The sequence below is a fragment of the Eucyclogobius newberryi genome, unplaced genomic scaffold, assembly GCF_026437365.1.
Source record: "Eucyclogobius newberryi isolate DKJ021-1_F unplaced genomic scaffold, fEucNew1.0.hap1 SCAF_11, whole genome shotgun sequence".
NCBI lineage: Eukaryota > Metazoa > Chordata > Actinopteri > Gobiiformes > Gobiidae > Eucyclogobius > Eucyclogobius newberryi.
The window spans coordinates 38,901,431-38,914,254 of NW_027315735.1; the positions used below are offsets into that span (position 1 = coordinate 38,901,431).

At 52.3% G+C, this 12,824-nt stretch overlaps 1 protein-coding gene across 1 annotated transcript in view; it reads right to left on the reverse strand.

The window, feature by feature from the left end:
• dram2b (DNA-damage regulated autophagy modulator 2b) overlaps positions 1 to 12,824 on the reverse strand; it is a 54,454-nt gene that overhangs the window by 1,538 nt on the left and 40,092 nt on the right. Inside the window, exons 4-5 of the mRNA XM_072440092.1 lie at positions 9,159 to 9,336; positions 2,295 to 2,377 (exon numbers count right to left, since the gene is read on the reverse strand). Coding sequence (XP_072296193.1) covers positions 2,295 to 2,377; positions 9,159 to 9,336 — 261 coding nt within the window. The remainder of the gene's footprint in view (positions 1 to 2,294; positions 2,378 to 9,158; positions 9,337 to 12,824) is intronic.

Sequence of the window (12,824 nt, forward strand, 5' to 3'; positions counted from 1 at the left end):
GAAACACACAACACAATGACCATTCAGACACAGTGCTGACCAGGTGAGGCGTGTGACCCTGAAACACACAACACAATGACCATTCAGACACAGTGCTGACCAGGTGAGGCGTGTGACCCTGAAACACACAACACAATGACCATTCAGACACAGTGCTGACCAGGTGAGGCGTGTGACCCTGAAACACACAACACAATGACCATTCAGACACAGTGCTGACCAGGTGAGGCGTGTGACCCTGAAACACACAACACAATGACCATTCAGACACAGTGCTGACCAGGTGAGGCGTGTGACCCTGAAACACACAACACAATGACCATTCAGACACAGTGCTGACCAGGTGAGGCGTGTGACCCTGAAACACACAACACAATGACCATTCAGACACAGTGCTGACCAGGTGAGGCGTGTGACCCTGAAACACACAACACAATGACCATTCAGACACAGTGCTGACCAGGTGAGGCGTGTGACCCTGAAACACACAACACAATGACCATTCAGACACAGTGCTGACCAGGTGAGGCGTGTGACCCTGAAACACACAACACAATGACCATTCAGACACAGTGCTGACCAGGTGAGGCGTGTGACCCTGAAACACACAACACAATGACCATTCAGACACAGTGCTGACCAGGTGAGGCGTGTGACCCTGAAACACACAACACAATGACCATTCAGACACAGTGCTGACCAGGTGAGGCGTGTGACCCTGAAACACACAACACAATGACCATTCAGACACAGTGCTGACCAGGTGAGGCGTGTGACCCTGAAACACACAACACAATGACCATTCAGACACAGTGCTGACCAGGTGAGGCGTGTGACCCTGAAACACACAACACAATGACCATTCAGACACAGTGCTGACCAGGTGAGGCGTGTGACCCTGAAACACACAACACAATGACCATTCAGACACAGTGCTGACCAGGTGAGGCGTGTGACCCTGAAACACACAACACAATGACCATTCAGACACAGTGCTGACCAGGTGAGGCGTGTGACCCTGAAACACACAACACAATGACCATTCAGACACAGTGCTGACCAGGTGAGGCGTGTGACCCTGAAACACACAACACAATGACCATTCAGACACAGTGCTGACCAGGTGAGGCGTGTGACCCTGAAACACACAACACAATGACCATTCAGACACAGTGCTGACCAGGTGAGGCGTGTGACCCTGAAACACACAACACAATGACCATTCAGACACAGTGCTGACCAGGTGAGGCGTGTGACCCTGAAACACACAACACAATGACCATTCAGACACAGTGCTGACCAGGTGAGGCGTGTGACCCTGAAACACACAACACAATGACCATTCAGACACAGTGCTGACCAGGTGAGGCGTGTGACCCTGAAACACACAACACAATGACCATTCAGACACAGTGCTGACCAGGTGAGGCGTGTGACCCTGAAACACACAACACAATGACCATTCAGACACAGTGCTGACCAGGTGAGGCGTGCGACCCTGAAACACACAACACAATGACCATTCAGACACAGTGCTGACCAGGTGAGGCGTGCAACCCTGAAACACACAACACAATGACCATTCAGACACAGTGCTGACCAGGTGAGGCGTGCGACCCTGAAACACACAACACAATGACCATTCAGACACAGTGCTGACCAGGTGAGGCGTGTAACCCTGAAACACACAACACAATGACCATTCAGACACAGTGCTGACCAGGTGAGGCGTGTAACCCTGAAACACACAACACAATGACCATTCAGACACAGTGCTGACCAGGTGAGGCGTGTGACCCTGAAACACACAACACAATGACCATTCAGACACAGTGCTGACCAGGTGAGGCGTGTAACCCTGAAACACACAACACAATGACCATTCAGACACAGTGCTGACCAGGTGAGGCGTGTGACCCTGAAACACACAACACAATGACCATTCAGACACAGTGCTGACCAGGTGAGGCGTGTGACCCTGAAACACACAACACAATGACCATTCAGACACAGTGCTGACCAGGTGAGGCGTGTGACCCTGAAACACACAACACAATGACCATTCAGACACAGTGCTGACCAGGTGAGGCGTGTGACCCTGAAACACACAACACAATGACCATTCAGACACAGTGCTGACCAGGTGAGGCGTGTGACCCTGAAACACACAACACAATGACCATTCAGACACAGTGCTGACCAGGTGAGGCGTGTGACCCTGACTCTGCCCAGCAGATGGCGCCATGACACTCGGCGGCTGTAATGTAGAAGCTTGTTATGTGTTTCAGACGCACCGTTTCTCCAGGCGTCCAGTGCAGCTTGTGAGCCACGTCCACTCCAGGCAAAAGACTGAACATGACCAGGGACGAGACGAACACTGGGGTCAGATCAGGACTGAGACAGGTCAAAGCGGGTCAAAGCGGGTCATAGCGGGTCATAGCGGGTCAAAGCGGGTCATAGCGGGTCAAAGCGGTTCAAAGCGGGTCATAGCGGGTCAAAGCGGGTCAAAGCGGGTCAAAGCATGTCAAAGCGGGTCATAGCGGGTCAAAGCGGGTCATAGCGGTTCAAAGCGGGTCATAGCGGGTCAAAGCGGGTCATAGCGGGCCAAAGCGGTTCAAAGCGGGTCATAGCGGGTCAAAGCGGGTCAAAGCGGGTCAAAGCATGTCAAAGCGGGTCAAAGCGGGTCAAAGCATGTCAAAGCGGGTCATAGCGGGTCATAGCGGTTCAAAGCGGGTCAAAGCGGTTCAAAGCGGGTCATAGCGGTTCAAAGCGGGTCATAGCGGGTCAAAGCGGTTCAAAGCGGGTCATAGCGGGTCAAAGCGGGTCAAAGCGGGTCATAGCGGGTCAAAGCGGTTCAAAGCGGGTCATAGCGGGTCAAAGCGGGTCATAGCGGGTCAAAGCGGTTCAAAGCGGGTCAAAGCAGGTCAAAGCGGTTCATAGCGGGTCAAAGCGAGTCATAGCGGTTCAAAGCGGTTCAAAGCGGGTCAAAGCGGGTCATGGCGGGTCAAAGCGGTTCAAAGCGGGTCAAAGCGGGTCATAGCGGGTCAAAGCGGTTCATAGCGGGTCATAGCGGGTCAAAGCGGTTCAAAGCGGGTCATAGCGGGTCAAAGCGGTTCAAAGCGGGTCATAGCGGGTCAAAGCGGGTCAAAGCATGTCAAAGCGGGTCATAGCGGTTCAAAGCGGGTCATAGCGGGTCAAAGCGGTTCAAAGCGGGTCATAGCGGGTCAAAGCGGGTCAAAGCGGGTCAAAGCGGTTCAAAGCGGGTCATAGCGGGTCATAGCGGGTCAAAGCGGTTCAAAGCGGGTCAAAGCGGGTCAAAGCGGGTCATAGCGGGTCAAAGCGGTTCAAAGCGGGTCAAAGCGGTTCAAAGCGGGTCAAAGCGGTTCAAAGCAGGTCATAGCTGGTCAAAGCGGTTCATAGCGGGTCATAGCGGGTCAAAGCGGTTCAAAGCGGGTCATAGCGGGTCAAAGCGGGTCAAAGCGGGTCAAAGCGGGTCATAGCGGGTCAAAGCGGGTCATAGCGGTTCAAAGCGGGTCATAGCGGGTCATAGCGGGTCAAAGCGGTTCAAAGCGGGTCATAGCGGGTCAAAGCGGTTCAAAGCGGGTCATAGCGGGTCAAAGCGGTTCAAAGCGGGTCATAGCGGGTCAAAGCGGTTCAAAGCGGGTCAAAGCGGGTCAAAGCGGTTCAAAGCGGTTCAAAGCGGGTCAAAGCGGTTCAAAGCGGGTCATAGCGGGTCAAAGCGGTTCAAAGCGGGTCAAAGCGGGTCAAAGCGGGTCATAGCGGGTCAAAGCGGTTCAAAGCGGGTCATAGCGGGTCAAAGCGGTTCAAAGCGGGTCAAAGCGGGTCATAGCGGGTCAAAGCGGTTCAAAGCGGGTCAAAGCGGGTCAAAGCGGGTCAAAGCGGGTCATAGCGGGTCAAAGCGGGTCATAGCGGGTCATAGCGGGTCAAAGCGGTTCAAAGCGGGTCATAGCGGGTCAAAGCGGTTCAAAGCGGGTCAAAGCGGGTCAAAGCATGTCAAAGCGGGTCATAGCGGGTCAAAGCGGTTCAAAGCGGTTCAAAGCGGGTCATAGCGGGTCAAAGCGGTTCAAAGCGGGTCATAGCGGGTCATAGCGGGTCAAAGCGGGTCATAGCGGGTCAAAGCGGTTCAAAGCGGGTCATAGCGGGTCAAAGCGGTTCAAAGCGGGTCAAAGCGGGTCAAAGCGGGTCATAGCGGGTCAAAGCGGTTCAAAGCGGGTCAAAGCGGTTCAAAGCATGTCAAAGCGGGTCATAGCGGGTCAAAGCGGGTCATAGCGGGTCAAAGCGGTTCAAAGCGGGTCATAGCGGGTCAAAGCGGTTCAAAGCGGGTCATAGCGGGTCAAAGCGGTTCAAAGCGGGTCAAAGCGGGTCAAAGCGGTTCAAAGCGGGTCATAGCGGGTCAAAGCGGTTCAAAGCGGGTCATAGCGGGTCAAAGCGGTTCAAAGCGGTTCAAAGCGGGTCATAGCGGGTCAAAGCGGTTCAAAGCGGGTCATAGCGGGTCAAAGCGGTTCAAAGCGGTTCAAAGCGGGTCAAAGCGGGTCATAGCGGGTCAAAGCGGTTCAAAGCGGGTCAAAGCGGGTCATAGCGGGTCAAAGCGGTTCATAGCGGGTCAAAGCGGTTCAAAGCGGGTCATAGCGGGTCAAAGCGGTTCAAAGCGGGTCATAGCGGGTCAAAGCGGGTCAAAGCATGTCAAAGCGGGTCATAGCGGGTCAAAGCGGTTCAAAGCGGGTCATAGCGGGTCAAAGCGGTTCAAAGCGGGTCATAGCGGGTCAAAGCGGGTCAAAGCGGGTCATAGCGGGTCAAAGCGGTTCAAAGCGGGTCATAGCGGGTCAAAGCGGTTCAAAGCGGGTCAAAGCGGGTCAAAGCGGGTCAAAGCGGGTCATAGCGGGTCAAAGCGGTTCAAAGCGGGTCAAAGCGGTTCAAAGCGGGTCAAAGCGGGTCAAAGCGGTTCAAAGCGGGTCATAGCGGGTCAAAGCGGTTCATAGCGGGTCATAGCGGGTCAAAGCGGTTCAAAGCGGGTCATAGCGGGTCAAAGCGGGTCAAAGCGGGTCATAGCGGGTCAAAGCGGGTCATAGCGGTTCAAAGCGGGTCATAGCGGGTCATAGCGGGTCAAAGCGGTTCAAAGCGGGTCATAGCGGGTCAAAGCGGGTCAAAGCGGGTCAAAGCATGTCAAAGCAGGTCATAGCGGGTCAAAGCGGTTCAAAGCGGGTCATAGCGGGTCAAAGCGGTTCAAAGCGGGTCATAGCGGGTCAAAGCGGTTCAAAGCGGGTCAAAGCGGGTCAAAGCGGGTCATAGCGGGTCAAAGCGGTTCATAGCGGGTCAAAGCGGTTCAAAGCAGGTCAAAGCGGGTCAAAAGCGGTTCAAAGCGGGTCATAGCGGGTCAAAGCGGTTCAAAGCGGGTCATAGCGGGTCAAAGCGGTTCAAAGCGGTTCAAAGCGGGTCAAAGCGGGTCATAGCGGGTCAAAGCGGTTCAAAGCGGGTCAAAGCGGGTCAAAGCGGTTCATAGCGGGTCATAGCGGGTCAAAGCGGTTCATAGCGGGTCAAAGCGGTTCAAAGCGGGTCATAGCGGGTCAAAGCGGTTCAAAGCGGGTCATAGCGGGTCAAAGCGGGTCAAAGCGGGTCAAAGCATGTCAAAGCGGGTCATAGCGGGTCAAAGCGGTTCAAAGCGGGTCATAGCGGGTCAAAGCGGTTCAAAGCGGGTCATAGCGGGTCAAAGCGGGTCAAAGCGGGTCATAGCGGGTCAAAGCGGTTCAAAGCGGGTCAAAGCGGGTCAAAGCGGGTCAAAGCGGTTCAAAGCGGGTCAAAGCGGTTCAAAGCGGGTCAAAGCGGGTCAAAGCGGTTCAAAGCGGGTCATAGCGGGTCAAAGCGGTTCATAGCGGGTCATAGCGGTTCAAAGCGGGTCAAAGCGGTTCATAGCGGGTCAAAGCGGGTCAAAGCGGTTCAAAGCGGGTCATAGCGGGTCAAAGCGGGTCAAAGCGGGTCATAGCGGGTCAAAGCGGTTCAAAGCGGGTCATAGCGGGTCAAAGCGGGTCAAAGCGGGTCAAAGCGGGTCAAAGCATGTCAAAGCGGGTCATAGCGGGTCAAAGCGGGTCATAGCGGGTCAAAGCGGTTCAAAGCGGGTCATAGCGGGTCAAAGCGGTTCAAAGCGGGTCAAAGCGGGTCAAAGCGGGTCAAAGCGGTTCAAAGCGGGTCATAGCGGGTCAAAGCGGTTCAAAGCGGGTCATAGCGGGTCAAAGCGGTTCAAAGCGGTTCAAAGCGGGTCAAAGCGGGTCATAGCGGGTCAAAGCGGTTCAAAGCGGGTCAAAGCGGGTCAAAGCGGGTCATAGCGGGTCAAAGCGGTTCAAAGCGGGTCATAGCGGGTCAAAGCGGTTCAAAGCGGTTCAAAGCGGGTCATAGCGGGTCAAAGCGGTTCAAAGCGGGTCAAAGCGGGTCAAAGCGGGTCAAAGCGGTTCATAGCGGGTCATAGCGGGTCAAAGCGGGTCATAGCGGGTCAAAGCGGTTCAAAGCGGGTCATAGCGGGTCAAAGCGGTTCAAAGCGGGTCATAGCGGGTCAAAGCGGGTCAAAGCATGTCAAAGCGGGTCATAGCGGGTCAAAGCGGTTCAAAGCGGGTCATAGCGGGTCAAAGCGGGTCATAGCGGGTCAAAGCGGGTCAAAGCGGGTCATAGCGGGTCAAAGCGGTTCAAAGCGGGTCAAAGCGGGTCAAAGCGGGTCAAAGCGGTTCAAAGCGGGTCAAAGCGGTTCAAAGCGGGTCAAAGCGGGTCAAAGCGGTTCATAGCGGGTCAAAGCGGTTCATAGCGGGTCATAGCGGTTCAAAGCGGGTCAAAGCGGTTCAAAGCGGTTCAAAGCGGGTCATAGCGGGTCAAAGCGGGTCATAGCGGGTCAAAGCGGGTCAAAGCGGGTCATAGCGGGTCAAAGCGGTTCAAAGCGGGTCAAAGCGGGTCAAAGCGGGTCAAAGCGGTTCAAAGCGGGTCAAAGCGGTTCAAAGCGGGTCAAAGCGGGTCAAAGCGGTTCATAGCGGGTCAAAGCGGTTCATAGCGGGTCATAGCGGTTCAAAACGGGTCAAAGCGGTTCAAAGCGGGTCAAAGCGGGTCAAAGCGGTTCAAAGCGGGTCATAGCGGGTCAAAGCGGTTCATAGCGGGTCATAGCGGTTCAAAGCGGGTCAAAGCGGTTCAAAGCGGGTCAAAGCGGGTCAAAGCGGGTCATAGCGGGTCAAAGCGGTTCATAGCGGGTCATAGCGGGTCAAAGCGGGTCATAGCGGGTCAAAGCGGTTCAAAGCGGGTCAAAGCGGGTCAAAGCGGGTCAAAGCGGGTCATAGCGGGTCAAAGCGGGTCATAGCGGGTCAAAGCGGTTCAAAGCGGGTCATAGCGGGTCAAAGCGGTTCAAAGCGGGTCATAGCGGGTCAAAGCGGGTCAAAGCATGTCAAAGCGGGTCATAGCGGGTTCAAAGCGGGTCATAGCGGGTCAAAGCGGTTCAAAGCGGGTCATAGCGGGTCAAAGCGGTTCAAAGCGGGTCATAGCGGGTCAAAGCGGTTCAAAGCGGGTCAAAGCGGGTCAAAGCGGTTCAAAGCGGGTCATAGCGGGTCAAAGCGGTTCATAGCGGGTCATAGCGGGTCAAAGCGGTTCAAAGCGGGTCATAGCGGGTCAAAGCGGGTCAAAGCGGGTCAAAGCGGGTCAAAGCGGTTCAAAGCGGGTCATAGCGGGTCAAAGCGGTTCAAAGCGGGTCATAGCGGGTCAAAGCGGGTCAAAGCGGGTCAAAGCATGTCATAGCGGGTCAAAGCGGTTCAAAGCGGGTCATAGCGGGTCAAAGCGGTTCAAAGCGGGTCATAGCGGGTCAAAGCGGTTCAAAGCGGGTCAAAGCGGGTCAAAGCGGTTCAAAGCGGGTCAAAGCGGTTCAAAGCGGGTCATAGCGGGTCAAAGCGGTTCAAAGCGGGTCAAAGCGGGTCATAGCGGGTCAAAGCGGTTCAAAGCGGGTCAAAGCGGGTCAAAGCGGGTCAAAGCGGTTCAAAGCGGGTCAAAGCGGTTCATAGCGGGTCAAAGCGGTTCAAAGCGGGTCATAGCGGGTCAAAGCGGTTCAAAGCGGGTCAAAGCGGGTCAAAGCGGGTCAAAGCGGGTCAAAGCGGGTCAAAGCGGTTCAAAGCGGGTCATAGCGGGTCAAAGCGGTTCATAGCGGGTCATAGCGGGTCAAAGCGGTTCAAAGCGGGTCATAGCGGTTCAAAGCGGGTCAAAGCGGGTCAAAGCATGTCAAAGCGGGTCATAGCGGTTCAAAGCGGGTCATAGCGGGTCAAAGCGGTTCAAAGCGGGTCATAGCGGGTCAAAGCGGTTCAAAGCGGGTCAAAGCGGGTCAAAGCGGTTCAAAGCGGGTCATAGCGGGTCAAAGCGGTTCAAAGCGGGTCAAAGCGGGTCATAGCGGGTCAAAGCGGTTCAAAGCGGGTCAAAGCGGGTCAAAGCGGGTCAAAGCGGTTCAAAGCGGGTCAAAGCGGTTCATAGCGGGTCATAGCGGGTCAAAGCGGTTCAAAGCGGGTCATAGCGGGTCAAAGTGGTTCAAAGCGGGTCAAAGCGGGTCAAAGCAGGTCAAAGCGGGTCAAAGCGGGTCATAGCGGGTCAAAGCGGTTCATAGCGGGTCATAGCGGGTCAAAGCGGTTCAAAGCGGGTCATAGCGGTTCAAAGCGGTGCAAATCGGTTCAAAGCGGGTCAAAGCGGGTCAAAGCGGTTCAAAGCGGGTCATAGCGGGTCAAAGCGGTTCATAGCGGGTCATAGCGGGTCAAAGCGGTTCAAAGCGGGTCATAGCGGTTCAAAGCGGTTCAAATCGGTTCAAAGCGGGTCAAAGCGGGTCAAAGCGGTTCAAAGCGGGTCATAGCGGGTCAAAGCGGGTCAAAGCGGGTCAAAGCGGTTCAAAGCGGGTCAAAGCGGTTCAAAGCGGTTCAAAGCGGGTCAAAGCGGGTCATAGCGGGTCAAAGCGGTTCAAAGCGGGTCAAAGCGGGTCAAAGCGGTTCAAAGCGGGTCATAGCGGGTCAAAGCGGTTCAAAGCGGGTCAAAGCGGGTCATAGCGGGTCAAAGCGGTTCAAAGCGGGTCAAAGCGGGTCAAAGCGGTTCAAAGCAGGTCAAAGCAGGTCAAAGCGGGTGTAAAGCGGGTCAAAGGATACTGCAGATGATGGAGCAGAAGGTCCACGCCGTGAGCAGGACTCGGGTCTTGAACAGGTTTTTGCTGTGAACTTTGGGCTGCATGAGGAACGAGACCAGAGTCTGGACCAGGACGTACAGAGCCCCGACCCCAAAGGTCAAGACCGCCCCCAAGAGGTGAACAGGGAACACTGCAGTCTTCTGTGAGGCCAGAGAGGGGTTAAACCAGGGCTAAACCAGGACTAAACCAGGTCTAAACCAGGAATAAACCAGGTCCAAACCAGGTCTAAACCAGGACTAAACCAGGACTAAACCAGGAATAAACCAGTTCTAAACCAGGAATAAACCAGGTCTAAACCAGGTCTAAACCAGGAATAAACCAGGAATAAACCAGGTCTAAACCAGGAATAAACCAGGAATAAACCAGGAATAAACCAGGTCTAAACCAGGAATAAACCAGGAATAAACCAGGTCTAAACCAGGAATAAACCAGGAATAAACCAGGAATAAACCAGGTCTAAACCAGGAATAAACCAGGAATAAACCAGGTCTAAACCAGGAATAAACCAGGAATAAACCAGGAATAAACCAGGAATAAACCAGGTCTAAACCAGGACTAAACCAGGAATAAACCAGGAATAAACCAGGAATAAACCAGGTCTAAACCAAGAATAAACCAGGAATAAACCAGGAATAAACCAGGAATAAACCAGGTCTAAACCAGGTCTAAACCAGGAATAAACCAGGTCTAAACCAGGTCTAAACCAGGTCTAAACCAGGAATAAACCAGGACTAAACCAGGTCTAAACCAAGTCTAAACCAGGACTAAACCAGGACTAAACCAGGTCTAAACCAGGACTAAACCAGGACTAAACCAGGACTAAAGCACGTCTAAACCAGGACGAAACCAGGTCTAAACCAGGACTAAACTAGGACTAAACCAGGACTAAAGCACATCTAAACCAGGACTAAATCAGGTCTAAACCAGGACTAAACCAGGTCTAAACCAGGTCTAAACCAGGTCTAAACCAGGACTAAACCAGGTCTAAACCAGGACTAAACCAGGACTAAACCAGGACTAAACCAGGTCTAAACCAGGACTAAACCAGGACTAAACCAGGTCCAAACCAGGACTAAACCAGGTCTAAACCAGGACTAAACCAGGACTAAACCAGGACTAAACCAGGACTAAAGCACGTCTAAACCAGGACGAAACCAGGTCTAAACCAGGTCTAAACCATGTCTAAACCAGGTCTAAACCAGGACTAAACTAGGACTAAACCAGGACTAAAGCACATCTAAACCAGGACTAAACCAGGACTAAACCAGGTCTAAACCAGGACTAAACCAGGACTAAACCAGGACTAAACCAGGTCTAAACCAGGACTAAACCAGGACTAAACCAGGACTAAACCAGGAGTAAACCAGGTCTAAACCAGGACTAAACCAGGACTAAACCAGGACTAAACCAGGTCTAAACCAGGACTTAACGAGGACTAAACCAGGTCTAAACCAGGACTAAACAAGGTCTAAACCAGGTCTAAACCAGGACTAAAGCATGTCCAAACCAGGACTAAACCAGGACTAAACCAGGACTAAACCAGGACTAAACCAGGTCTAAACCAGGACTAAACCAGGACTAAAGCACGTCTAAACCATGACTAAACTAGGACTAAACCAGGACTAAATCAGGTCTAAACCAGGAGTAAACCAGGACTAAACCAGGACTAAACCAGGTCTAAACCAGGACTAAACCAGGTCTAAACCAGGTCTAAACCAGGACTAAACCAGGTCTAAACCAGGACTTAACCAGGACTAAACCAGGACTAAAGCACATCTAAACCAGGACTAAACCAGGACTTAACCAGGACTAAACCAGGTCCAAACCAGGTCTAAACCAGGACTAAACCAGGACTAAAGCACATTTAAACCAGGACTAAACCAGGTCTAAACCAGGACTAAACCAGGTCTAAACCAGGACTAAACCAGGACTAAACCAGGTCTAAACCAGGACTAAACCAGGTCTAAACCAGGACTTAACCAGGACTAAACCAGGTCTAAACCAGGACTAAAGCACGTCTAAACCAGGACTAAACTAGGACTAAACCAGGTCTAAACCAGGACTAAACCAGGACTAAACCAGGTCTAAACCAAGTCTAAACCAGGACTAAACCAGGACTAAACCAGGTCAAAACTAGGTCAAAACCAGGACTAAACCAGGACTAAACCAGGTCTAAACCAGGACTAAACCAGGAGTAAACCAGGACTAAACCAGGTCTAAACCAGGACTAAACCAGGACTAAACCAGGACTAAACCAGGTCTAAACCACGACTAAACCAGGTCTAAACCAGGACTTAACGAGGACTAAACCAGGTCTAAACCAGGACTAAACCAGGAGTAAACCAGGACTAAACCAGGTCTAAACCAGGACTAAACCAGGACTAAACCAGGACTAAACCAGGTCTAAACCAGGACTAAACCAGGTCTAAACCAGGACTAAACCAGGACTAAACCAGGACTAAAGCACGTCTAAACCATGACTAAACTAGGACTAAACCAGGACTAAATCAGGTCTAAACCAGGACTAAACCAGGACTAAACCAGGACTAAACCAGGACTAAAGCACGTCTAAACCAGGACTAAATCAGGTCTAAACCAGGACTAAACCAGGACTAAAGCACGTCTAAACCAGGACTAAACCAGGACTAAACCAGGTCTAAACCAGGACTAAACCAGGACTAAAGCACGTCTAAACCAGGACTAAATCAGGTCTAAACCAGGACTAAACCAGGACTAAAGCACGTCTAAACCAGGACTAAACCAGGACTAAACCAGGTCTAAACCAGGACTAAACCAGGACTAAACCAGGACTAAACCAGGACTAAACAAGGACTAAACAAGGACTAAACCAGGTCTAAACCAGGACTAAACCAGGACTAAACCAGGTCTAAACCAGGACTAAACCAGGACTAAACCAGGACTAAACCAGGACTAAACCAGGTCCAAACCAGGACTAAACCAGGAATAAACCAGGACTAAACCAGGACGAAACCAGGTCTAAACCAGGACTAAACTAGGACTAAACCAGGACTAAAGCACATCTAAACCAGGACTAAACCAGGACTAAACCAGGTCTAAACCAGGACTAAACCAGGTCTAAACCAGGACTAAACCAGGACTCAACCAGGAGTAAACCAGGACTAAACCAGGACTAAACCAGGACTAAATCAGGTCTAAACCAGGACTAAACCAGGTCCAAACCAGGACTTAACGAGGACTAAACCAGGTCTAAACCAGGACTAAACCAGGACTAAACCAGGTCTAAACCAGGACTAAACCAGGACTCAACCAGGAGTAAACCAGGTCTAAACCAGGACTAAATCAGGTCTAAACCAGGACTAAACCAGGTCCAAACCAGGACTTAACGAGGACTAAACCAGGTCTAAACCAGGACTAAACAAGGTCCAAACCAGGACTAAACCAGGACTAAACCAGGACTAAACCAGGTCTAAACCAGGACTAAACCAGGACTAAAGCACGTCTAAACCATGACTAAACTAGGACTAAACCAGGACTAAATCAGGTCTAAACCAGGACTAAACCAGGACTAAAGCACGTCTAAACCATGTCTAAACCAGGTCTAAACCAGGACTAAACCAGGACTAAACCAGGACTAAACCAGGACTAA